We start from the raw sequence: 26527 nt of genomic DNA on the forward strand, positions 1-26527 counted from the left end.
TATTTTTGAAGAATTACAAACAAGACTTAGTTGATGCTTAAAGCTGGTTTATTTAATTAATTTGTATCCAATTTATCAGTGTTAACATTGTGTTTGAGGTCTGATTGAAGGATTGATGTGATGGTAAGGTGTCCGCTGCTCCACTTTGAATATTGGTATGAACTTGAAACAGTGATTACTTAATGGATTTTCACCAAAATTGTGCCCATGTTCAAGACCATATTTGCTGGTTGTTGTTATTGTTTTTAAGGATTTTTCTTTTAAATTTTCACAAGAATTGCTAGTTCCCCTAGAGCAAGAGTCTCTATAACTCCAGTCCTCGAGAGCTACTCTAACATACAGACTCCTGCCCTACAGTATTTGGCCACTCCAACAATCAGAGGACTCCCTGTGAGCAAGCATTTAGCGACAGTGGGGAGAAAAAACTCCCTTCAATAGGAAGAAATCTCCGGCAGAACCAGGCTCAGGAAGGGACAGCCATCTGCCGCGACTGGTTGGGGTGGGGGGAGTGAAAAAAAAAAAGCCAAAGTGATAAATATTGGAGCAACTTAATTATTTTTTTGTTAAAATCTTAAGCTGTTGTTATCAGTTTTAAAGGAGTATTGGGTTTGAATTGTAGATAAGCATTTGCAGTGGATTTCTGCTGTGGATTGCCTTTTCCAACCCCTGCTTGTGGTTTTGTCACTTTTGTCTGGGGTCAAAGAAGCAATGCTGGAGACTTTTGTCTCCCTCTGCTTCTCATTTTAATGCAGGGGGAACTCTCAGGCCAGGGTCAAAAAAGGGATGCTTGAGAACCTCCGAGGGTTTGATGCGCTGGTCTGCATCCAAGGCCAACATCCGTTTACTAAAAAACTAGCTAAAATACTATGACCACCATTTTTAACGAGTTACCAATATGCGAGATGAATCAGTGAAGTCTAATTTTATTTCCTCCCCAGTTTATTGTTATCTATGGAAACTTGGAACAAAGAAGAAAAACTTTTTGGGGATTCCTAAGTCAAAATTCCAATTAATTATTTTAAAGTGTCTACTTAAAAACTAAAAAATTTAAGTTATCTTATTATTTTTTAAACAATTCCATAGTACGTCACTTTTTTACACATGGATGGCAAAAAAGACTATTTTCAGTGCTTCTTTAATCTATCGTTCAGTCTTCGAAGCAATGGAGTGCTCCATCTTTCTGCACATATCATCTTTGGTCAGCTCCCGCCCCTGACGTTTCCCTCAGCCGTTGGACAGACTGCACGCACGCTGGGCTGTGCCTGCCTCCCCGTGTGTGAGTCGAACGTAGTTCTAAAAGTCATCGAGGTTCTGTACTTAGCTTGCTAGCTGTGTTATTTTTTTCCCCTCGGACGACGAAGTCTGTACATAAACACATCAGGTCAGTACTTCCTCATCCCGTTTCCGCATATTTTCTGGTCCAACAGCGGCTGATAAACACGCGTGAAAGTTGTTCAGGTGTTGTTCAGACGTTACTTGAGGTGAGGTGTTAGTTTAGCTCACTAGCTAACCAGCCCATATTGCTTGTGGTCTTAACCACCGGCTCGCTGAACCGCTTTGGGCCTCGCTGCTAGCGTTACTTAGCAACTGATCACATCTCCCCCCCCCGACCGGGATCCATTTAAGCCGAAGAGGTGACCAGGCACCTGAGCGCCACAACACTATACGAACATTCATTCGATACAGATGATTTTAGCTAACAATTACGTGTGCTGAGTGAATTTGTAGCAGCAGTGTGCCCTGCTGGAGCGCCGGTGACATTGCGGAGACTTTTGGACTTGTGGAATTTGCCTTTCAGTTTCTTAGCTTATGACACCTTTTTCTTTTGGGGGGCTATGTGGGAGGTTTGGACGTGGACGTGATGAACCTGTGTAGCGCTAATGTCTCCCATTCTTAGCGGAGAAGAGCTACCATTCAGCTAGCTGGTAAGGTGAGTTAGCTGACAGGACATTTTTAGAGCAGCGTTACCAGATGTGCCACCTCATCGACAGCTCCTCGGTCCGCTAGCCACTGGTAGGCAGAGGTGACAAGTCGAGTGTCCCTTACAGGCAAATTCGCTGACCTGACACAAAGATAACTGGGTTTACAGCTCAGCCACAGTGTGCAGTGTGTCAGTGAAGCTGCATTGAGAGGCAAGGGGCTCGTGAATGCTATCTTTTTAACTGTAATGTTTGCAGTGCTGTAAGAACACATTAAAGAGGTAGGAAGTCTGTTTTTGGTCATTCCAGGCCTTATTTATGTCTATTCACATTGGTATGAGCCAGAATCTTTGTAGGACAGGGGTGTGTCTGTAAAATGGCAGCAAGGTGAGGGTTGTTAAATTCAAAACAAGTGAAGTTCGAGGACACAGGATGCTTTTGGCTCTTATTCTGTACCTTTGAGGCTTTTTTTTGCCTACGTTTGTCAGTGCTAACAGGGGCCTGAATAATCCTCCCTGCAGATGTTTCCTCAAATAGGAAGAGCCAGAGCTTGACTTGGCCTTGAGATGACCAAAGCAGGAGAGAGAATGTGCAAGTCATGTCAGATAATGCACACATCTGAAGATGTAAAGGTGTTAGTTTATTGCTTATGGATGCAACGAAATGCACCCTACTTGGTCTTTGTTTGGGGCAGGAGTTTAAAAGGATACCTTGGCAGCTCAAATAGTGGAAATGGGCCTGATTTAGTAGTGAAGTCTCTGGCTAATATTAATCTTGTGGAAGACCATGTGGACTTGTGTAACCATTAACTCCTTCCAACTAGTAGTGAATATACTGAAGAATTTTAAGAACTTCTGTCTGGACGTTAATTTGTTTTCATCCTGTTTTGTGTGGTGGGGGACAGTTAAATCATTTGTCAGAGCCATAACACTCATATCCAATACTTTAATGGACACTGAGCATGCAAATGTATGCAGTTGTGAAAATGGAAGTCATCTATGTTAATGGAGGTCTCTGAGAAGTCTCACTTCTGCTTTACAAGCTACTGTCTACCTGTTTCTGTTTGTTTATTTACACCAGGGGAGAGAAAATCATACTACATGTGATATAATGTGAATCTAGTTAAGAATTATACTTTTTTTTGCATGCATCAGTGTATTAAATCTCTTTAACTTTTGCAAAGCTTGAGTATTTGGTGTTTTCCCCAAGCTACAGATTAGACTGAGTCAGTGGCAAAAGATTAACATTACTGCTGTGGGAAATTCTTCACCGTGAGAGGATCATGTTCAGCTCACAGCCTCAGCTCACCAATCAGAGCTGTAACATCCTCTGGTCAAGCTCATGTGATATTTGTACTAGAGCTTTGTGGTTTTTCTGATAGAACTAACCTTTTGCTTTTAAAACTCTCTGCACAATGAATGTAACCTCTGCGTATTGTACCACGCGTTCATGGGTCAATCAGACTAGAAAGTGCAGTCTTGCATAGACGTCTTCAGCTATAATGGCTATGGCTTCCCTGTTTTGCCTATTTTTGACCTGAGGGCTTGAGTCAGTCGTCACTCAAAGACACAGCGGGATAAAACTGGAGCACTGCTTTCAAACTGGGTCATGTCTGCTGATGGCCACCTTTCACTCTCTGCTGAGAAATATCTTGGAGGCTGCGTGAGAGCTTCCTTTCTTAAGTTGTTTAGGTAAACCTGTGTAGTGCAGCTCTTAGGCCCTTTCAGGAATGAAAGTAATGTTTGTGTGCTGCTGTTGAACATTTAATTTCTTTACTTTGAAGACGAGCGTCTTGCCTGACTCAGAAGAGATTCACGTCATAGTTTGTTTTGAAGTGAAAAACTTTTAACGCTCTCAGGAATTCGATACATGCACAGCTTGTTTCATTGTCCTGGGACGTTTCAGACGTTTGCAGTCAATGATTACAGGAATAGCTACATATAATAAAATCATTTTCTTGACATTGTTCAAGTCCTTGAGCTCCTTGTTTTCACTCATAACGTGACAAGGTAAAGCCCAAGTACAGAATTAAGTGTCAGTACACTAAATGAAAACCCTTGTTTGTATACTGGTAGAATTTCATTATAAGCAAATTTCTTTGCAGATTACATACAAAAATTGTTGTGATAATTCCATACTTGTACAAACAGTGTCTCAGCTTGATGGGGACATATGCAGGGTCTTTCCCTGCCTAAGTGCATGTTAAAGGTCAGCAGATGTATAAAACATTATGATTATGATTCCACAGTCTTTGCTTCAAGTAAGTGACAGACAATTTCTGTTAAAATGGAGCGTTCAACCATTCGGCTTGTGTGCTTAGGTAATCTGACAAACAGGATAATCTGCTGCCTGTGGTCGTGTTTCTGCAGTAATCCAGTTTTATAAAAAGCTGCCAGCCAAGCCTTACATGTTGTTTGATGTCAGAATGATAGATTGAGAGAGACCCTCTGTGACACAGTCTGTGCTCTGTGGTCAAGGTCACACATTATCAGACGTTCAGATGGCACTACCACAGACTGCACGTTGGTCAGGCTGTGAAGGGGTATTTTTAGATCTGTGATGTCGTGTATGCCGAGGAACTTGTTGTCATAACAAAATACCTCCATTAACAGCACTAAAAACAAAGTCTACAGATCATGGCTTGCAACAGGTGCACTGTTGTTTATTAGTTTAGTTAAATAAATTAAATCAATTATTTAAATAAATTATTTTTGTCAAAGACAATAAGAGTTAAAGGCAGAGGATATTGGCAGAAGGGTTATTGACCAATGAGTAAAAATACTTTAGTAAAGGTTCACAAAATCAAGTAATGTTACTTGTTTTGTTTTTCCCTCTCTCTATCAACAGGGTCCTTTTTGCAAGAAGCGCTTTTTCTCCCTTCTCCCTTTTCCTCATTTTTTTTTCTTTTTTTTTTCCTTTTTTTGTTTATTAAATTTTGGTGCGGAGAGAGAAAAAGCATTGCAATCACAGAGCAGCAGGCAGTGGTTTTGATGGTCTGGGGTCAGTCTGTATCCAGGGACGAACACAAGCCTTGTGGTTCAGATCACAGGAGGAAACATGAGCACAGCCAAGCCCAGTGGCATAAAAGTGCCTAGCAAGATAGCTCGGCCACCTGGAACAGGAGCCCCCAAGACCAACCCCAGCACAGGTAGGAATACATGTCGAAACTCATCAGCTGAGTAGCATTTGAATGCAGGTATAGCCTTATTTAAAACAATGTACATGTTTGGTGTTTTGTTTTTTGTGTGTGTGTGTGTGTGTGTGTGTTTTGTTTTTAAACTTACAATAAACATGAAAATTGATTCTTGAATAAATAATTAGTATATTCTTAATGCAAGATTTCCCTTTGATACCCCGTTAAGCAGCAAGACTTAAACAGATGACAGTACATTTATAGTGTTATATAAATATAAAAATTTGTTAACGCCATAACCGCATGAACGCAGCAATCTCTGTTAGCGAGTTAACGCGGATTGCGGAGCTGCAAGACTTCAACGCCGTTAGCGCAGGTAGCTTGTTAATGCGTGCAGCCCCATGCATGAGGCGATCCGCGCTAACTCGCTAACGGAGATTTGCTGCGTTAATGCGGTTATGGCGTTAACGTCATTTTAACGAGACTAACGCTGACAGCACTAATAAAAAAAAAAAATATATATATATATATATATACAAGGGGTGTGCTGTGTTTGCTCTGCATTTGTGACGTGGCTCTGTGATTCAAATTAATAACTTACTACTCTCCCTCTCACCAAAATGCAGCTAAAACTGCTGTTGCAGACAAATCGGCTGCAAGTGCCAGCTCTGGAGAGTCAGGGAATGTGGAGGAGAGCTTCCAGATTGGGGATCGAGTTTGGGTGAATGGAAATAAGCCGGGCTACATACAGTTTTTGGGAGAAACGCAGTTTGCCCCAGGACAGTGGGCGGGAATTGTTCTAGATGAGCCAATTGGGAAGAACGATGGGTCAGTAGCAGGCGTTCGATACTTTCAGTGTGAAGCCCTGCGAGGGATTTTTACCCGCCCCTCCAAGTTGTCTCGCACAGAAGAAGAGGCTAATGGAACTCAGACGGCACCGACGTCCCGCGCAGCATCACCCACTCCCTCAGTCGGAAGCGTAGCCACAAAAACAGCACTGCCTTCAAGTACCGCGACAGCCAAGAAGGCCTCAACAGCAACAACACCAGCTACCCCATCTTCCAACCTTGCAAGGACAAACAGTGAATCTGTCTCCAACCTCTCAGAGACTGGATCGGTCAAGAAGGGGGAACGGGAACTGAAGATTGGTGACCGTGTGTTGGTAAAGTTTCTATAAGTAGAAAAAAAAAGTTGCCTACAGTTTTCTTCCCTGAACATTTCAGCAAAGCTACAAATATCTGAAGGTTCTCCCTTTTGTGTTTTAGCAATGTCAGCAGGGCCTTGAGAATCACATGACTCACGAAGCCCTCCTCCAGTTTTTAGGAAGCTAACAAATGAAATATGGTTGCTTTCACTTGTACTTTGAACCATTCACTTCTGAGTCAGTGAAGTAGTTTTAGTAACGTAGTACAGTCACTCAGGTCTGCTTATAGATGTTGAGTGCATTGCTTCCTCCTTATGAATTCCTTTTTTTCCCCGCACAATCACGAGGATGTGTAGCACATTAAGTAAAGAGGAAGTGTTACTCATGCCTGTTGGGCAGCAGAGGAAATATGCTCACCATTACCACATTTAGTAAACTTCCAAACTATGCTTTTAAAATAATTTAGAAATTATTTTATAAATAATTTATTATTATTAAACATTATTTTATAAATGATAAAAAATAAAATGTAATAAACACACACATACCCCACAATTCTGGCATGTTTGCATCTGTGGCTTTTATGGAATTATTTCCCTTGGGATTTATTACCAGGCAAAGCTGATTACTTTTTAGTCCCCTCTCATCTGTTAAGAGAATTAAATGTTGGCTAATCTTTGGTGTATTTCCTCTTAGGTTGGTGGTACAAAGGCAGGAGTGGTACGCTTCCTTGGAGAAACAGACTTTGCCAAAGGCGAGTGGTGTGGCGTGGAATTGGACGAGCCCCTAGGAAAGAATGATGGGGCAGTGGCAGGCACAAGGTACAGAAGCCACAAGATCTATAAACAAGTTGTGTGTAAACTCAACCACACTCCTCCTTTTATTGAACACTTTTATTATTGTGGTTGTATTCAGATATTTTCAGTGCCAACCCAAGTATGGCTTATTTGCTCCAGTGCACAAAGTCACACGCATTGGCTTTCCTTCCACTACGCCTGCCAAAGCAAAAACAACCGTTCGGAAAGTGGTGGCCACACCGGCAGGGCTGAAGAGGAGCCCCAGTGCCTCATCCATCAGTACCATGAGCTCTGTGGCATCTTCTGTTAGTGCTAAGCCGAGCCGCACAGGCCTGGTGAGACACACTTATAAAAAAAACAAAGAACAACAACAGTGTATTACCTGTGGCATTATGGTGAGAGACACGCAGCAGTATGAACATGGTACCTGTCTCTCTTTCTACAGCTGACAGAGACATCCTCAAGGTATAATCGAAAGATTTCAGGCACCACAGCCCTGCAAGAGGCACTGAAGGAAAAGCAACAGCATATTGAGCAGCTCATGGCTGAGAGGGACATGGAGAGGGCAGAAGTTGCCAAGGCCACAAGCCATGTTGGAGAAATGGAGCAAGAAATTACCCTGCTAAGGGATGAGCATGAGCAGGTCAGCTCAGTCACTGAGCCTGAACCACAGTTAGTTTAGTATGTATTAATTTTATCTCTTTTAAATGTTTGTCTGTGATTTTGACAGATGGAGGCAAAGATGGATCAGTTGCGTGCCTTGGTAGAAGCTGCAGACAAAGACAAGGTGGAGCTGCTGAATCAGCTTGAGGAGGAGCGTAGGTGAGTGTGGGACTAGTTAAAGATGCTCATGAGAGTAAATTAGGTCCTCTAGTTTCAATGCTGTGAGACACTGAAAGTGGGGTGAGAGCTTTGCTCCCAGTACTGTTGTTTTACAGTCATAAGGTAATAAATTTGTTGTTGGCATCGCTCTTGATCACTGCAGTTTAGAGGTGGCTTGTGCCTCAGAGGAGTAAATATGTTTCTGTTAAATAGGAAGGTGGAGGATCTTCAGTTTCGTGTTGAGGAAGTTTCCATTACCAAAGGAGACCTGGAGGTAAATACACAGCACGGATACACACCGCTGACTTCATATCTAAATTTACACTTCAGACGCAGTGGGCTGCCCCATTCACCGTGCCCGAAATTCCAGTTTACATAAACCCACATAATAAAGGGATTTAAAATGTTGGTAAAGCTAGCAAAATTGGAGTAGCTACTCCAAGGTCCAGTTTGGTAAATTTTGAATTTCAAATAAAACAAATCTTCTCAACTAGAGTCCTATAATAGAATATGGAGCATAATATATCTACTTTAATCTTACATGAGATTCACACAAGTACAGTCAAGTCAATACAATGTTTGCATTTAAACCTGCCCCCATTTCCATTAAATCACCAAATCTGACATCTCGATTTTGAAAGTGTTAGTTTTATGTAACCCCCAATTTAATGCAGACAGATAAATTATGTCATGATCTGTTTACCATTTGTTACTGGGTTGTTGTTGTTGTTTTTTTTAGCAACTTGCATCCCAAGTTGCAATATTGAGAGTGCAGTAGCTCAGTAGTATGTGTTTCTTTTCTAATTAAAGAATTTATTTATTCCACAGTGTTGCACAGGAAACCACCTCTGTTACTCTGAAGGCATCCTAGCTCAAAATAGATGTTTTAAACTGTGGGCTACAGGGTTAGAAACTCAATTTTCCTTCTCTTTAAATGTGTGTACTAACAGTTAAAGCAGCAGATATTCATAAATAATTTTGTGTAGTTAAAAAAAAAAATATGACCACCAAACTAAAAAATAATGTGTTAACTTCAAGCTGTTGAAGGTGTACTAATGTTGAGCTGTAACCCTCAGTAACCCTCCTTGTTCAGTGACGCGGTCTTATTGCTTCTTCTTCCTTCCCATGTTCGTCTTTCATGTTGGTCCAGTGCTCAGCATGGAACCACTGGAAATGCCCCCTTGTCTTTTCACTACCCAGTCACAGTCCTAATTTCTGAGCCTGCCCACTGCAACCAGGGAGGAATAACACCTATGATAAGAGTTAAAATGTAATTTAATATATGTGTTTTCAGTTTTCTAATAAAACCGGTCCAACATCCATACCACTGACTGGATATGGTGTATCAGATTGTTAAATATTAGTTTATTTTATCCATTGTATTCAATGAAGACCTGGGATAAACCATGGTCTACATACATTTAAAACTGGTGCTATTCCAATTTTCCAAACAGACCCTGTTTTTAACTTTTATTGTGTTTACATAAGATTAGAAGCAGAGCGTTTTTCTAAGTAATGCTTTATTAAGCTTCCATAAAAATCTGTACTTGTAGCACCAAAATACAGAGAAAGCCAGTGAGATCCTTTCTATTTCTTGAGCCTAAAATGTTTCTGTTACTGATTGATATCTGTTAAGTTGGTCACAAGTCTTGCACACGGTGGTCTGATAACGGCTGGTTTCTCACAACACTAAATATTTAAAGTGTGGACAGTGGCCTCATCACCAAAGAGAGAAAGCAGTGTAGGTATTGACAACACTAATTGCTGTATATAGAAAACCACAATAATAAATGTCTTTATATTGACTTCGTCTGGTAAAATCGGACATCTTCTGTATATTAACATGCACCAACTTTGTGTTAGTGACACACAGGGATCAGGAAACTCCCAGTACTGCCTTCTCTCCACACCGTGGTGAAGTCATGTTAACTTGATTTTACTTGCTGGCTTGGCACACAGTATCAAATTTTCTGTGTATCATAACAGTCTGTGTGATTTGTTTACCAGGTGACTTTTTTTTTTTGCATGGTTACTTCTAAACTGCTTCCATCAACATACTCATCCTGCACATCCATACTACATGCCCCCGTCGTCCGCTGCTTGTTGTTTTTTTTTTCTTTTTTCTTTTCCCCCCCACTGTTTCTTTGAAAAAAATCCCTATTTGCAGCTGTTTATGGCACAGCCTGAAAGTTCTGCATGGGGGTGTTTTCTCATTTCCACTCATCCATCACTATCCACACCCACCCAGTGTCCTTGCCTCAACCCTTCAAATACTCACTTGCACACACACACACACACACACACACACACACACACACACACACACACACACACACACACACTTTCACTGTCATCCCTATCCAACCCCTCCTTCCTTTCTCCTGTCTCCCTCCCTCTCTGTCTGCGTTGGGCTGGCATGTGATGGTGGCACTGGTGTGTTTTCTTCCTCTCCCCCTTGTTTACTAACAGACGCAGACCAGACTGGAGCATGCCCACATTAAGGAGCTTGAACAGAGCCTGCTCTTTGAAAAGACCAAAGCTGAGAAACTCCAAAGAGAGTTAGAAGACACTAGGGTAATGAATTCTGCTCTGCAGCGTGTTGCGTTGGGAAAAAGGCCCGTAGCCAAAAAATGTGCAGCAGTAACTGGACTCTTGCTGTATATGGGCTTGTGGTAAATGTACCCTACAGATGCATTTTTTCAGCTTTACATAAAACTAATAACCCTGATCTTAAAAACCAGATTAAATCATATACTAAAATATTAAACATCTTTGGTATGTTTAAAATCCTAAATTAGTCTGCCCTGCTTACAGTTTGCAAATTAAATGTCAAAAGTATTAGTTTCTTTTGTCACACTTTATCAGATATTAAATTATCTCAAATTCACACTGGTCCACTCAAAATCTTTTTATATTGAAAATATGGAGGTTTTGACCTCCAAAACAATAACCATGTGGATCTGACAGAGAGACACATGTTTACCTATATTTCCAGCAGATGGTTTTGTGATATCACTGCTTAACCAGACAGACAAACTCCTCCCCAGCTTGTACCAAGCTAATCATTTTCCCAGTTATCCTATACTCTCCTTTCCCGGTCCTTCCTGACATCCATTTGTCCCGCTTATTTGGTGTCCCTGCGTTTTGCTAGTTTAAAACCGTATCCACCTCCCAGACCAGTCCACCTACAGTGTTACAGTCACAGTAAATGTATAGTTTTGAGGAGGATTAGGCCTGTAGGTTTAAAACTGCACTATGTTAACACAAAAAAAAAAAAAAATTTTGTACCAGAGCTTGAATGGTGTAAAAGCACTATAAAATATCAGGACTACCTGAGATGTTTTTAGTTTGTGTGTCTGATAAATCACGACGTCAGTGAGGACACTTTCTAGTCTAATACTTGGTGGAAAATCTCTTGCACACTGCTGTAGCTCCATACATGCTTTCAGTGTTCACTTCCATTATTTGGATCATACCGTTTATAACCACAAGAGGTCAGTATAATGATTTATTTTCAACATCAAATGTTTTGTATCCTTCTCATTTTAAAAAAAAGCAAATTGAGGAAAAAATCTCACCCAGTAATCACTTTAAATTTCTTTAACAATTAGTTTTTCATATATTTAGCAAAAGTTAGTTATTAAATAATCTTATTAATCCTTTGTTTGTTTGTTTTTAATGTACTAAGATATTTAGTAGGCTAGTTTGAGATACATTTTTAAATAAAGATTTCCCGCTTTTAAAGGTTGCTACTGTGTCAGAAAGATCCCGTATTATGGAACTTGAGAGGGACCTTGCACTTCGAACAAGAGAGGTGGCTGACCTGCAGCTGCGTCTTGGGGTCCAGCAGGGCTCTGAGGACTCAAACTCCACTCTTTCTCCCCTCCTGGAAGAAATAAACTCTCTGAGGGATCAGTTGGCTTCTCAGGAAACTAGTCATCAAGAAGAGCTAGGTAAATACAAGGAGAAGCTAGAAGCTCAAGAAAAAATCCACAGTGATGCAGTTGCTCAGCTTCAGGCTACATCTGTGAGGCTCTCTGGTGACAAAGAGCAGCTGCAGATGCGCTTAAGTCAGGCAGAGAAGGAGAATGCTGACGCTGTTGAACTGTGGCGTTCAAAGTTGGAGGCTGCCGTTGCCTCTCACCAGCAAGCCATGGAAGAGCTGAAGGTGTCCTTCAGCAAAGGTGCAGGTGCTCAGACAGAAGAACTTGTAGAAACCAAAAGTGCACTTGAGAAGCTGAAGTTGGAGCACAAGTCAGCTCTGGAGGAGGCCGACGCCAAACACAAAGCTGAAGCCACGGCATGGACTCAGGAGTTGAAGGCGCTGAAGCCACAGGTGCTGTCTCTGACTGAGGACAAAGAGCGACTGGAGGAGTCACTTCGGTCCAGTGTTGAAAAAACAGAAGAACAGCACCTGGTGGAGATGGAAGATGTTCTTGGAAAGCTTCATGCTGCTGAACTTAGGGTAAAGGAGCTTGAGGAGAAGGAAGTGACGCTAGCACAACAGGCTCAAGACAAGGATGGAGAAACCAAAGAACAGATGGCGGAAATGGTGGCTCTGCGGAGCAAAGTAGCACAAAGTAACCAGGAGCTTGTAGCTCTGAAAGCTCAGCTAGAGGAGGTACAGAGCCAAGGAGACAAGCAGGGTGCCAAGGTGGGTTCTTGGTAACTTCATTATCAATAAATGCTCCCTTTTTGTTATGTGCCATATTTTTCTCCTGGTGATGTGATTATCCTTGACTTGGTGTACCATTTTCATAAAATCATTGCTTTTTGTTTGTTATGCATTTCATTGCATTTTATATGTTAAAGGTTGCTGAATTAAACTCTCAGTTGGAGGGCAAACAGCAGGAAGTCCTTTCTTTACAGCAGAGTCTGAATACTGTAAAGCAGGAGAAGGATACCCTGGAACAAGAACTTGGAGGCCTGGTGAGAACTGTGACTTAATTTTTGGGTTTGGAGATATTCTCCCCAAATTGTACCTCCCTTTTCCCCACAGTTTACCTTTATCTTATTTCTCTGCTGCAGTTTTTTTTTTTTTTTTTGATATTTATTATTGTCACACAACAAATCTGCATATATATCTGCAGTAAGCTAGTGTCAGCTAATATTTACTGATCCAGTGGGTTGATCTCAGTATTGAACGCAGTTAAAACATTACATATTGGCAGTTTGTCTACCGTAGAAGTGTCATATAAAAAAACGTTTCCTAAACTTTGCTGACAGAAACAAAAGGTGGCTGAAAGCACAGAGGAGCAGACTACATCATCAAAAACTATGCAAGGTAATCTGAGTCACTCTGTGTTGAGTTACCGAAATGTTTTCACATCCCATTTTCCTGTCATCTGCTGTCATTCTACGTTTTTAATGTGCAAAATCTTCTAGTATCAGTATAATTCTTTTGTTTGTATGATTTTTGTTTTGTTTTTGTAGAAACACTTGAGAAACTGAGTAAGAAAGAAGAGGAGTACACATCCTTGGCCCAAGAATCAGAGTCATTAAAAAGTCAGCTTGCTGGTAAGATCATTATCATTTCATTGATCGGTCTTTAAATATTGTGTGTGTGTGTGTGTGTACATTTTTTGTTTTAACAAAGTCATCTTTTTTTATGTTTTTACAGGGCTGGAGAGGAAGTTAAAGGCTTCAGATGAAAAGAACGAGCAGCTTTCAAAAGACAAAAACAAGCTGGAAAATGATATCTCTGATATGATGAAGGCATCAGGTGATAGTTCTGTACAGCTGACCAAAATGAATGAAGAACTCATACAGAAAGAAAGGTACCACACTTTAATTTTCCATCATTAAATATGACCTGATTACAATGTTTACTCAGAAAGAGTCGGATACTTGTTTTTCTTTTGTTTTAGTCCATGTAATTTGTAATTTATCCGACTGCTCACTACACATCCTCCTTTTCTTTTGTCATCACACAGGAGGCTAGAGGAGTTACAAAATCATCTAGCAGAGGAGAAGGAGAAGGTGGCACGCTTAAATGAACAACTCCAACAAGAAGCGTCCCACAAAGAGCACGAGCTCAAAGAGACTAGAGAGGCACATCAGACTGAAATAAATACCCTTCAGGAGAACATCACTACTTTGGTTAGTCACAAAAAATATGTTTTGATGTATATTTTGAGTACATATGTTGAGCTAGCATTTTCAATGCACACATCTATTTTTAGAAATGCTCACAGCATCTTTATTTCACTAACCACAAAACACTTCATTTAACGTCAGAGCGGTTAACTTATGGCAGGAATTAATCAGCCTGTTCACTGGTGAACTCCTAACTGCAAAAAAATCTTGCTCTACAAACCTTTTTCTTTTCTTTTCTTTTTTTTTTAAACTGACCCTGAGCCTTTGGTTAACTTGAATCCTTTTATAAAGTAACATACTACTTATTACTCGATGTAAATTATTCCGTTAAAAACATATTCTTTTGACATGAGCTGCATCAAAACAAGGCAACAAAAATTTTATTGTTGTGTCCCTTTCTTGTTCCCTGTTCTTTAGGAGAAGACTGTTAAACAGGGTGAGACCTTGGTTGAGGAGCTCAAGGCCTCACAGAAGAAATCCCTCTCTCAGGTGTCTGAGCTCCATGCAAAGGAATTTGAAACACTGCAGAGTCAGGTTGACAAGTTTAAGCAGGAACTCTCCTCCTCCAAGGACAAAACCCAAGAGCTAGAGAAGATGGTGTCTGAACTGCAGCCATACAAAGAGCAGGCCCAGGTAAGTGCAAACACCTATTGGTGCATTTTTATTTTTGGCAATTTGGTAGCCTCAAACATTAAAATGGTTGAAACGGAAACGATGAGGAAGATGTATTTAACTGTTTTGGGTTTTTCGTTGTTGTTGTTTATTTACGTTTTGCCATACACATTATTTGTTTTGAGTTGCTAATTTTCCCCTCACATTACAGTTAATAACAAGCCCTACAATCAAAGGCACCATGGGTTGCATGCTTGCAGGGGTAGAGCTTATAAAATTCTGTCTGTATTTATAGATGGTTTATACTTATTAGTGGAAAAACATTCACATAAAGAGAAACGATTAGTTTTAAATGCTGTGCACATGGATCGCATGTTCACCTTCAGATGAATCTGGATTGCCATGGATTTAGAAAAGTTTTAAGAACTTCAGATCAGGATGACATGGATACAATTACAGACATAAACCCAAAATGATGAAGTTATTGTCTAAATTTATGAAGTCATAGTAAAAATCTGCTTGTTTTTTTCTTTTTTTTAAAAAATTTGAACATTTCCACTTTTCAAAAAATTGATTTGTTTGTGTCAGTGCTCACTTAAAAAGTTTATTTTACATTAATTAGTCGTGAGATGGATGGTTACAATTTTTTTTGTTTATTTCTTTTGAGTTGCAATTTAAACTTAGTGTACGCACAAATAAGGCAATCAAGATGTGATTCAAGACTTTGAAATCCAACAGTTGAACCAAAGTTAAGTATTCATGTGTTCTAACATGTGTTTGTGAATTCTTCAGTTATGTTGCAAGTCAAGTTACTATATATCATTCTACACTCAGTAAAAGGTTAATAAATTTAAATTTTAAGGATAATTTTTGATACTTTGATACAAATACAACCACACGCTTCAGAATCAAGTCGGCAGTAGAGCAGGGCGATATGGCCAAAAATATTTATCACGATACGTATTTGAAAATTTGCGATAACGATATAACTGACGATATAATTGATGCAAGACAAAATACAACTCCACAACATTACTAGCACAAAAATAAAAACCCCATCCATTTATTTTCAATTAAACAAGCAGATGTTTTTTTTATATGCATTAAAGCTATATAAACATTTAACAGTGCAAATGCAAATTCCTTGCTGAAAGTTTAACCAAAAGGCATTTCCAGTAGAAATGGGCTGACATATCCTGAGCATAACCATGTATAATATCCACTGAAGTTAAAAAGAGGTGCTTTGCAACATTAAACTGCAGTGTGCCAAATAAAAAAGTCAAATATGTATTTTTCGGACCATAAGGTGCACGGGATTATAAGGCACATTAAGCGAAACAAAGCAGTCAGATAAATCAAACTTTATTCAACTCATTCTTCTTGCTTCCTCCACTTCTGTACCATTGATTCATTAATGCTGTATTCTATCACAGCTGCTCTACCATGTTGTTGCAGTATATTAATGACTAACCTCGTATTGTGGGAGGATTATCTCAGTTGTTCTCCTGACTGAAGTTTGGCCTGTTTACAGCATCCTGCCGTGCGATTGCATTTGTCCCTAACCACCAGGAACCCTCACGTTAACTTTTATCGAGGGGAAAAGTGTTAGCGTTCTGTTTATGTTACGCTAACATAGCTGTGTCACTAGTGATCACGTAGCACATCATTATATACCAGCTAGCCCAACTTCAGTAACCCTACAAACGTCACTGCTGTTTAGTTTCCTGTCTTCATTTATGTTGGAAGTGATAGCAGAGCAGTACGTTTGATTATTTTTCAGAAATCTCTCAGTCAGAACATGCTATATCATGCTTAGGTAACTAGCGAGCTAACTTCTGCTAGCTTCCTGGTAACTTCTAACTCCGTTAAATGTAATAAATTCTGTGTCATCAATCATATCTTGATTGCTTCATCTTAGATGCACTGTTCAAGTCGTATTCAAAGAAAGCAGAAGTGAAAATGTTCTGCCTCTTATTTATATATGCATATCTTTTGAAAATCATTGTGGTGTAAGCTCTGGTTTGATCTTTTGCCATTTTTGATGCTTCTGCAGCTTAACCTTTCCATTTGCACATGACTGATATCCATATCTGCTTGGTTTATTTTGTATTCATTCATTCCTTGCTTTGGGTATTCCCCTCCCTTTTTTTCTGTCATCTTTTGTTTTCCCAGTGTTTTTCTGCTGAGCTTGACTCCTACAAGCATGACGTTGAACAGTTGTCGAAAAAACTGGAAAAGCAAAACCTAGATCTGGAAAATATGTATAAGGAAAGTGAGGATTTTAAGGCTGAGAAAGGCAAACTGGAGAAGCAGCTTTCAGATGTTCAGGCTAAGCTTTCTGCCCTTGAGATTATTCACCAGGAACTTTCAGTCCAAAATAAAGAACTACTTACAACCAGAGAAAAGCTAACAAAACGCCAAGAGGAACTGCTCGCCACTAAGAAGCATTCAGATGTTTCAATGAATGAGGAACTCGACAAGCTCAAAAGCCGTCTTCTAGAAGCACAGACTGAAATCAAAGATCTGAAGCAAAGTAAAAGTGAATATCTGGCTCAAATTGAGGAGCTTCAAAGACAAAATGCAGAGAAGAATGATTCTATCCGAAAGCATCAACAGGACATTGAGCAAATACAAGCGAAAAAGAAGCAGCTACTTGAGGATTATGAAAAAGTCTGCAAGGAGAGAAACCGGCTTGAAGAGGACCTTAATGAAAGCAAGTCAAGGCTGACGTGTGAGAAGGACAATCTGATTTTGGAGAGAGATTCTGCTAGAAATGCTAAAAAGTCTCTTGATGCTAAGAATGCTGAGTTGCAGGCAAAACTGAAATCCTTGAACTTAGAAAAAGAAGCTCTCACAATCAAGAACACCCAGCTCCAAGCCCTAGCAGAAACGCTGACAAAAGAGAAGGCAGAGATGTCCTCTGAAATCAGCGCAGTTGTGGAGGACAAAAAGAGCCTTCAGACTGTGAAGGAGGAGCTCCAGAATAAGCTTAGTATTACAAAGAAAAACATGGAGAGCTATATCCGTGAATGTGAAGAACTTAAAATCTCAAAAATGAGCTTGGCCCAGATGCTTGAAGAATTCAAGACAAGCAGTCAAGTGACTGATTCTGAAAGGATTCACTTGCTACAGGAGAAGGAAGACCTTCTTGCAATCCAAAGACAAACCTCTAACAAGAAAGAAGAGCTTCTCAGAGAGATACAAGAATTAAAGGAAAAGCTTCAAGTATCAACAGAACAGCTGACCCAGACCAGAGAGAAATTTGAAGAAACGTTAGCATCTGTTGAGCAAGAGAAGCAAGCGCTTCGTCTTCAGAATTCTGAAACGGAGATGGCTCTCCATGCTTTACGAAAAGAGAAGATGAGCCTGGATTCAGCGCTGGAGCAGCAGAACATGGACTATGAGCGTTTGGCTGGGGAGAAGGAAGAGTTAGAAGAGAAGCACACAAAGGCCGTATCTGACAAAAGTGCTCTTTCTCTCGAACGTGATAAGCTAGCTAATGATATCCGAACAATCAGTGACCAACTGGATAGTTGCTCCAGAACTAATGTTAACCTTATTCAGGAGAAGAATCACTTATCAACAGTGCTGGAGGAAACCGAACTGCAAAAAAAAGAGTTTGAAGCCAAGTTGACTTCTTTGAAACTGGAAAAGACTGACCTGCAAAATGAACTGAAGAAAAAGTCCTCTGATAATGAAATGCTTAAAAAGAGCAAAGCTGAACTCAGTGAAGAGCACAGTAAACTAAAACTGAATTTTGAGAAGGCTAACTCTGAGCTTGTTAATCAGGTAGAGAAACTGACAGAAAAACACAAACATATTCAGTCCTTACAGACTGAAGCAGAGAGAAAAGTGCTGTCCTTGCAGAAGGAGAACCAGGAACTAGTTCAGGAGATCCAGGAGTTGAAAAGTCAGATTAATTCAGTCTCCGATGCCAAGCGCGTACTTGAGACCCAGCTGCAGACTGAATCTAATGAGCGCAGTAAAACGGTGTCTGACCACGATCTTCTTTCCAAGCAAATTGAAGAACTACAGAGAGCTTTGTCCAAAGTTGCTCAGGAAAAAGAAGAGCTTTCATACAACTTCAGCAATGCTGAGGAGCAAAAGAAGGCCTTCATGGTGGATGTGGAGGCTTTGAAGGCACAACTGAAGCGCCAAGAGCAAGAAAATTCACAGTTAACAGAAGATAAAGACCAGTTACTATCGAAGCTGGAGGAGCTGGGCAGACAGATGATCTCACTGACCACAGAGAAGGATGAGCTGTTAGCCAGCCAGTGTAAACTAGAGCAGGGGATTTCTTCCCTCCAGACGGACCAGGAGAACTGGCTTGCAGAGCAATCAAAACTTCTTGAAGAGTTGAAGTGTTTGCAGGTTAGTCAGGAAAAACTACAGGTTGATGTTAAGGTCCTACAGACAGACAAAGAAACTTTGGAAAAGCAATATCAAGATGCTGTAGCCGAGTTATCTGCTTCCACTGCTGTAAAAGAAAAAATTTCCTCCAGCATCGCACATTTAACAGCTCAGAAGGATGCCCTCCAGGTGGAGAGGGATGAAGCCACCCAGCAAGTCAGGAAACTGGAATCACAGCTAAAAAATGCCATTTCTAAGCAACTTGAGGTATTTGTCCTCCTGTAGAAATCACTGATTAACACATGTTAGAACGGCTGGGGCTATGTCACCCTCTCACTGCATGCCTGCTGGTTTGTCGCACTGTCCCTCTGCTCTTTATGTCTTAACACTTTCCATTTACTAACCAGTGTTTACCTCTTTTAGCTCCCAGCCTTAGCCTGTGGGTTTATAACGTGATCTGATGTTGGGCAAAAATTCCTGTTGATCATATGGTTATGTAGGTGTCAGGTGATCTGGGTCCTGCTCAATGATAAGTGAGAAATGCCATAATTTAAATAGTTGACTGTCTCTTCCACAAGACAATCAGCTGTCAGTGTCCGTTCTGAGGCCACAGGATTTAAGTCTTTATGTAGTAATTATGTTTCCTCATTGTGAAATCTTCATGTTGTTCATTTTTAGGCACAGTTGGATTGCAAAAACCTGAGGTCTGATAATTGTCGAGCTATTTGAGGAAATAAATTTAACATGTAGTTAATTACATTTTTTTTTTAAAATTGCTGTCAAAACAAATCATGCATTACAAGTAGTTAAATCTGATCTGCACATTTCTAATTCTATTGTTTTGGTTGAAGTAATTTGGTGTCCTAACCAACAATGTGCTGCTTTTAATTTCAATCTGCTCTGATCATTTGCCATTTAGGCTGCAGAGGCCTCTGGCAAGACAGCCGAGGCTCTCGAACAGCTGACAAAACAGAAGGCCGTGTTGATGCAGCAGAAGAATGAAGTCCAGTCTTTGCTGGACGAGCTGCAGACGTCCAAGCAGGAGTTGGAAACACAGGTAAAAGATGGGATTTTGAAGAGAAACTTCTAATAATGTGGCTTTTTGTATAAAGTGATGTGAAAGTGATGGTGTGAAGTAAAAAATCTTCTGATTGTATTTATCTCCACCTTTTGTTGTTTGTTTGTTTGTTTGTTTTTTAAAGCTGGAAAGGCTGAAGAAAGAGAACTCCAAGTATCAAGAGGACCTTAATGTATCCAAAGAACAGCTTTGCACTGAAACTCAGAGGAGCAAAGGTTTATGCCAGGAAATGTGAGTACATCCTCATCCTCAACTGTTTTCTGTTACAGAAACATATCATATTCATATTTTCAATCAACTAAATAGCATATTATTGTAAAGATATGAAAAGCCAGTGTATGGTCTGTTTGAGTTGAAAAATTACTTGGATGAGTTGAACAACAATATTTTTCTCCAGTGAGGAGCTTAAAGAAGCGGTCTCTGTGAAGTCGCAGTCCCTGCAGACGCTCCAAGATGAGAAAAACAGACTGACTGAGGAGCTCGATGATAAACGCAGAGACCAGAGTGATGTTGTGAAGGTTTAAACTTTATTCTTTGGATACAGAGACCCACATGATTCTGATTTTTAAATTCAACTGACAGTGACTGAATATTAACTGTTTTGTGTGTGTTTTTTTTTCCCCTTTGCCAGCTTAAGGATGAGCACTCAAAGCTCAAAAAACAGTTGGAAGAATTGAAGCAAAGGTAAAATTATTCACACCTGCATTACGTGATTCACGCAAAGTGGACCTCATATGTTTTTTATAATCAGACCACTTACAAATATGTAGTAAACATCACTTGATGATTCTTGCTTTTGCAGGAAAAGTTTAAAAAAATCTTCTACTTAATTTGATATTTCTTTACACTTCCCTCATATACACCTTTTACCAGAAATGTATATAGACTCTGGTTTGTACAGCTTGTGATTGACTAAATCCGCACTAATATTAATAATAGTATCATTTGAATATTCAGAGAAACAACATTGCTATAATCTTGCTGCATAACCTTTTAATATCCACCCTCATATTACTGATATGACAGATGCATTTGAGAGGTGGCGCCCAGCCACCAGGTTCAAAACAAGCCTAGATGCAGCCAGTGACAGAAAGTAAAATATTAAAATTCAAAAAGTAGCCAAATTAGCTTCTTTTTTTTTTCTTTTTTTTTTTGTCAGACAGACAACTGAGGAAATCTATTGTTTCACAGTGGCAGATAATGATTGATCATTTGAAGTGTTGGTCATTGAAAGCTCCTTTAGTAGAGTGCAAGATAAAAATGTGGTGCTGGGAATGAGGAGGTCCACTTTAAAGCCTTTTATAAACAGCATAAGCACGAATGACTTCAGCTACTAAACATCTGAACTGATGAATAAGTGAATATGCTCTTCCTTTCCTTTAAAGCCTGCCAAATAATGCCTTCAGGTACTTAATGCTTTTTAATATTACTCCATGTCAGTCATGTCACAGCGTAAATATACATTCACTGGCCAATTCATTAGTTACAAACTGAGCATCAGAATGAGGAAGAAAGGTGTTTTAAGTGACTTTGAACATGGTATGGTTGTTGGTCTGAGTATTTAAAAAAACAAAAAAAACCTGCTGTTCTGCTGTGATTTTCTCACCCAGCCATCTCTATAAGATTGATTTATTTTTTTTAAACAAAAAGGGAAAATATCCAATTAGCAGCAATTCTCCGATGAAAATTCCTTGTTTCTTCCAGAGGAGAAAGACCACACAGCTTTAAGATGATGGAAGGGTAACAGTAATTCAAATAACTATTTGCTACAAGCAAGGTATGCAGAAGAGTGCCTCTGAACACGTCGAACCTTGAAGCTGATGGTCTACAGCAGCACAATAATAATAATGGATTGCATTTATATAGCGCTTTTCGGGACCCCTCAAAGCGCTTTACAATACCACTATTCAGTCACTCTCACATTCACACACTGGTGAAGGCAAACTACAGTTGTAGCCACAGCTGCCCTGGGGCAGACTGACAGAAGCGAGGCTGCCATATTGCGCAACCTCTGGCCATCACCAGTAGGCGATAGGTGAAGTGTCTTGCCCAAGGACACAACGACCAAAACTGTCCGAGCCGGGGCTCGAACCGGCAACCTTCCGATTACAAGTGAATGACACTAGGTGTCGGTCAGCTAAGAACGGGAAACTGAGAAAACTTGCACGGACTCAACAAAATTAGACAATAGAACAGGGGTGTCAAACTCAAATACACAGTGGGCCAAAATTCAAAACTGGAACAAAGTCGCGGGCTAGCATTAATATTTATTAAAAAAAAAATCTTCCTCCAGATATAGGAATGAATCTTTTCTTATGGACTCAAATAAGTTTTGCTGGAAAACTGAATATGGAACAAGCAAAGCTTAATATTAAACAATATATATATATTAGCTATATAATACCAGTAGGCCAGCTCTAATAGTAATTTGGCCCGCGGGCCAGAGTTTGACACATATGCAATAGAAGGTGGGAAAAACACTGCTTGGTCTGAGTCTGAATTTCTGCTGGAATAATTCAGAATGTAGGATCAGAATTTGGTGCAAAAATCATAAAAACATGGATCCATCCTGCCTTGCATCAGCAGTTCAGTTTGGTGACTGTGGCGTAATGGTGTGGAGGATATTTTCTCGGCACACTTTGGGCCCCTTGCTACCAAGTGGGCATCGTTTAAACACCACAGCCTGTCTGAGTGTTGTTGCTGACCATGTGCATCACTTTATGACCACAGTGTACCAGTTTACTGATGGCTGCTTTCAGTGTGACAGCACCATGTCACAATACTCAAATAATCTCAAACTGCTTTCTTGAACATGACAGTGAGCTGCTTTTGGATGTGGTGGGAAAGAGATTAGCATCATAGATGTGCAGCCACACATATTCCAGCCACATTTTGAATATGTACCACTAAGAATTAACACAGCTTTGAAGACACAAGGGAGTCCAACCTGGTACTAGCAAGGTGTGCCTAATGAACTGGCTTGTGAGTGTATATTGACCACATTTCTATAAACCTGTACAAGACACTAATGCTTGTAATTTATCCTACAGCTCCATCCCACCTGCATGACATGTTGTTTGTACTGGATCTCAGTTTTAGCGTTGTCTTCAGTACATTTGCTGTCTTACAATTTGAAAATTTTGTCCATAGAAATAAACTTTTTCCATTTGTCTCCTGAAATAGTGAGAGCGCCTTGAAGGAACAGCTGGATAAGGAGAAGGCTGCCCTCCAACAGTCCATCCATAAAAACGGTGCCTTAATCTCAGAAAAGGACCAGCAGGTGGAAAACCTCAAGAGCGAGGTAATTTATTTTAAGTTGTTATAGCAAATCACAGCCAGGGGAAGGATGTTGTTACATAATTCTGAAGCACAAACTTTTTCATCTGATTGTTGCTGCAATTCCAAGTGTTTGCTCCAAGGAACATTTTTATGTCAGCTGGCTGTTAAATGCCATGTGTGGGTTTCAGTGTCATTGTCACAGTTGGTATAGCTTTTAATTGGAGGTTCGAGGCACATTTCTTCAAATTCAGAGGCTAGAAACAAGAAGTTACTTCTAGGTCATAAAGTGTGGCCACGCTTTCTGCTTAAAAATGAAACTTGAAAGTGCATCTGTGAAATGCAAGAAACATCTGGAGGTGGTAACACATTTCTGTTATGCTTTCGTCTTCTTATTTTGAATATACCCTCAAATCTTGGCTTGAAGATTGGCTGAGATTGTATTTGTACAATGTTTGTTTATTGTGTACTATAATGCTGAAAAGAAACGTTTCAGTAATTTAATATCACGGGTTGTTTTGTTTTGTGTTTTTCATCATAGCTGGCTGTAGTACGCGGGGAAAGTGCCTCAGTTAAGACACTGCAGGGTACAATTCAATCCTTGGAGCAGGACAAAGCTACTCTACAGGCGCGTGTGCAGAGACTCGAGAAGGATCTGACCGTGGGGCCCGTTGGTAAGTCCTCGGGCACAACAGTGCACAGTTTCAACATAGCCAGACTTTCTTTGTGTCACCTGGCTCAGATAATTGAAATCAGAATGGTTTTCTTTTGGCCTCTGCTTCGGGCTATGTGTGTTTGTATTTATTTATTTATTTATTTATTTATTTATTTTAAAAAGGGGGGGGGGCATTTGATGTGTAATTTCCTACAATGATGCACCGCGTGCAGCACCACTTTCTTCTGCCATGTTAGTCATTTACTGTTCAGCAGATTAAATGTATAAAATGTATTCCTTCAGCAAAGAGTCTGTATAGCATGTTGAGGAAACAGAGTAAAAGGTCAATGGAAAATATGCAATAAAGGTTGATTTTAATCCAAAACTGCACAAACATGCTTACGTTATGTAGACTGTAATTGCTGTGGCGGTCTAGCCAGGTCCACATACTTCATTAATCCTTTAATCTCTTCTTGTACTGCAGCCATTCGATAGCAGCAGAATTAATGAAACTTGACAGTGCGTCCATCCAAAGGTAAACTAATTTCTGTTTTCCAGGTGATGCAGTGTTGGACCAAATGAGGGAGGATAAGGAGACTGCAGAGAGTCAGGTGTGTACTGCGGCACTCCCGATTGACACCGGTGAACAGACTGAGAGTTTTGCTTTGTCTATTTTATTCTTTTAACACATTCAGTGTAACAATGCTTTCCTACCCTGCCCGTTTGGGGCAGCTGTATGGAAACAGACTTCCTGAATGCTGTTTGTGAATGACTGGGCCGTTTGCCAATGCAGTACTACTAAATGACACTATGTTTTTGTTTGTAGCAACAGGCTATATAGTGGATTTTATAGTTCTGTTGACTCATTTAATTCTTACAGTATAATGTTTTGTGGAGGTGAATTTAGTGGAGTTTAATTTCACTGAAAGGATTTGAAGCTTCCGTCATCCCAAGCTCTACAAGGATGACTGATAAAGCCAAACAAATTGGTAACACACTTCCATCGGGTCACCTCTGTGAGCGTGTTTTCAGCTTCACGAGTTTCCCTCCCATGTTTATTCTAAAAATGTTATACTGTAGTAAGTGTCTGTGATGACTTGAGCGTGTTGTCGAGCAGAAGTCCTAATTTGAATTTCACTTTCTTTTCTTTTTTTTTCTCCTTCTCTTTCTTTATTCCAACTCTTCTCCTCTGCCCTGTCTCTGATGTTGGCAATGCTGCACCACCATCAGGCAGCGGTTTGTTATTGTTTTCATCAGCTTCACTTGTGCATGTTTGTCCATCACTGTGGCTCTTATGTTTCATGTGGTCGAGTCACATTATTTGGTGTGAAAACTACAAATGTCCTCCAAAGATGAATCGAGCTTGATTTAAGCGTTCAGTGAGCGCTCTGTTAAGATTCAGAGGTTTTAATTGGCAGTCATCATAAGCGAGCTTTCTTTGTGGCTCATTTCAAGCTTTGATTCTTCTTTGATGACTCTCAGTAGCCACTCAGCACCTTCTTTTTTTTTCTTTCTGTTTTTTTGGTTTATTTGTTTTATAAGGGGGATTTGATTTTTGGGAATATTTAGTGACACGTAGTTACTGTTGTCGTAACATCACCATAGTTACTGTCCACATTGTTGTAGCAATCAAAGCCTTTGAACAGTACAATAATTCTAACCCCCATTGTTTAAAATTATTAATATGTTAGAAAATGTTGTGCTCATTGTTCTGCGGGGGCAGCCTTGATGCTAATGTTGTGTGTTTCCTTTACAGATTGATTTCCTGAATTCAGTCATTGTGGACCTCCAGAAGAAGAATCAGGAGCTCAAGGACAAACTGGAAAAAATGGCAGCTGCTGCCCTTAATGGGAATAATCCAAGCGAGCTGGATAACTATGACGGGTTAGTCCGATTCACAAAAGAGCTTCTCGGGTGTTTAAAATGATGTTCGCTGCGTGGCAATGACTCTTAACAATTTCTCCTTCTCCTTTCCTCCTTTTCTTCTGCTGCTTCTCCATTGTTTTTGTTCATGATTTTCTCCTTTTGTTCCTCCTTTTGCTTCTTTCTTCTTGTCTTCTCCTTTTTTCTACCTTTTCTCTCCTCTTTTTTTTCTTCCTTCTTTTGCTTCTTCTTTGTCATTTTATCCTTCTTCTTCTACTTTTTCTCCTGCTCCACAGCCACGACAAGCAGCCTGCAAAGAAGAAACCTCCTCCGAGGCTCTTCTGCGACATCTGCGACTGCTTTGACCTCCACGACACTGAGGACTGTCCTACGCAAACGCAAATGCCAGACTCCCCTCCACACACCACCTACCATGGCAATAAGGGTGAGGAGCGGCCCTACTGTGACATCTGTGAGGTCTTTGGGCACTGGACTGACTCCTGTAACGATGACCAGACCTTTTAAAGCCTTTTTGCTTTGTTTTTTCTTTTTTCTTTTTCAAACCCTCATTCGCACAATCACTATATTTGCACACCATTTTGGATTACGCTGTGCTTCTGGGGTCCTAATTGTGCGTGTGTGTATACATTTTGTATGCTTTTTTTTTTTTTCTTTCTTCCAAGCATCTTTGTTGTCCACACCACCCCTTAAGCGCTCTTAGGGGAGAAAGGTTTGGCAGAATCTCTCCATTCATTCAAATAAACTGCTACACATGAAATAAA

At 40.2% G+C, this 26527-nt stretch overlaps 1 protein-coding gene across 6 annotated transcripts; it reads left to right on the forward strand.

Annotated features, from left to right (window-relative positions):
* The first annotated feature begins 472 nt into the window (after positions 1–472).
* clip1a (CAP-GLY domain containing linker protein 1a) lies at positions 473–26527 on the forward strand. Of its 6 annotated transcripts, none has more exons than XM_012917325.4 (27): positions 473–1381; positions 4767–5067; positions 5679–6214; positions 6893–7017; positions 7112–7328; positions 7439–7636; positions 7724–7815; positions 8029–8089; positions 10285–10389; positions 11561–12469; positions 12628–12744; positions 13042–13099; positions 13249–13332; positions 13436–13592; positions 13749–13914; positions 14329–14544; positions 16696–19140; positions 19793–19930; positions 20076–20182; positions 20349–20469; positions 20583–20635; positions 21337–21357; positions 23135–23252; positions 23769–23901; positions 24441–24493; positions 25639–25766; positions 26042–26527. In XM_012917325.4, the coding sequence occupies exons 2-27, from the start codon at positions 4977–4979 to the stop codon at positions 26268–26270; spliced, it is 6678 nt and encodes a 2225-aa protein (XP_012772779.2). In that variant the 5' UTR covers positions 473–1381; positions 4767–4976; the 3' UTR covers positions 26271–26527. The 6 variants fall into 6 exon arrangements, with proteins under 6 accessions (XP_012772779.2, XP_076747001.1, XP_076747002.1 ...); XM_076890883.1 differs by lacking the exon at positions 473–1381 and adding an exon at positions 1653–1930; XM_076890884.1 differs by lacking the exon at positions 473–1381 and adding an exon at positions 2176–2200.

The sequence above is a fragment of the Maylandia zebra genome, linkage group LG12 (genome assembly GCF_041146795.1).
Source record: "Maylandia zebra isolate NMK-2024a linkage group LG12, Mzebra_GT3a, whole genome shotgun sequence".
Taxonomy (NCBI): domain Eukaryota; kingdom Metazoa; phylum Chordata; class Actinopteri; order Cichliformes; family Cichlidae; genus Maylandia; species Maylandia zebra.

Excerpts from the sequence above, each read along its gene's own strand:
- clip1a (XM_012917325.4), top strand. The coding sequence starts at position 4,977 with ATGAGCACAGCCAAGCCCAGTGGCATAAAAGTGCCTAGCAAGATAGCT. Across the intron at positions 19,931-20,075 it reads AGCAGGAGTTGGAAACACAG|CTGGAAAGGCTGAAGAAAGA; the intron begins GTAAAAGATGGG and ends TGTTTTTTAAAG. Across the intron at positions 20,636-21,336 it reads TTGGAAGAATTGAAGCAAAG|CCTGCCAAATAATGCCTTCA; the intron begins GTAAAATTATTC and ends TTTCCTTTAAAG.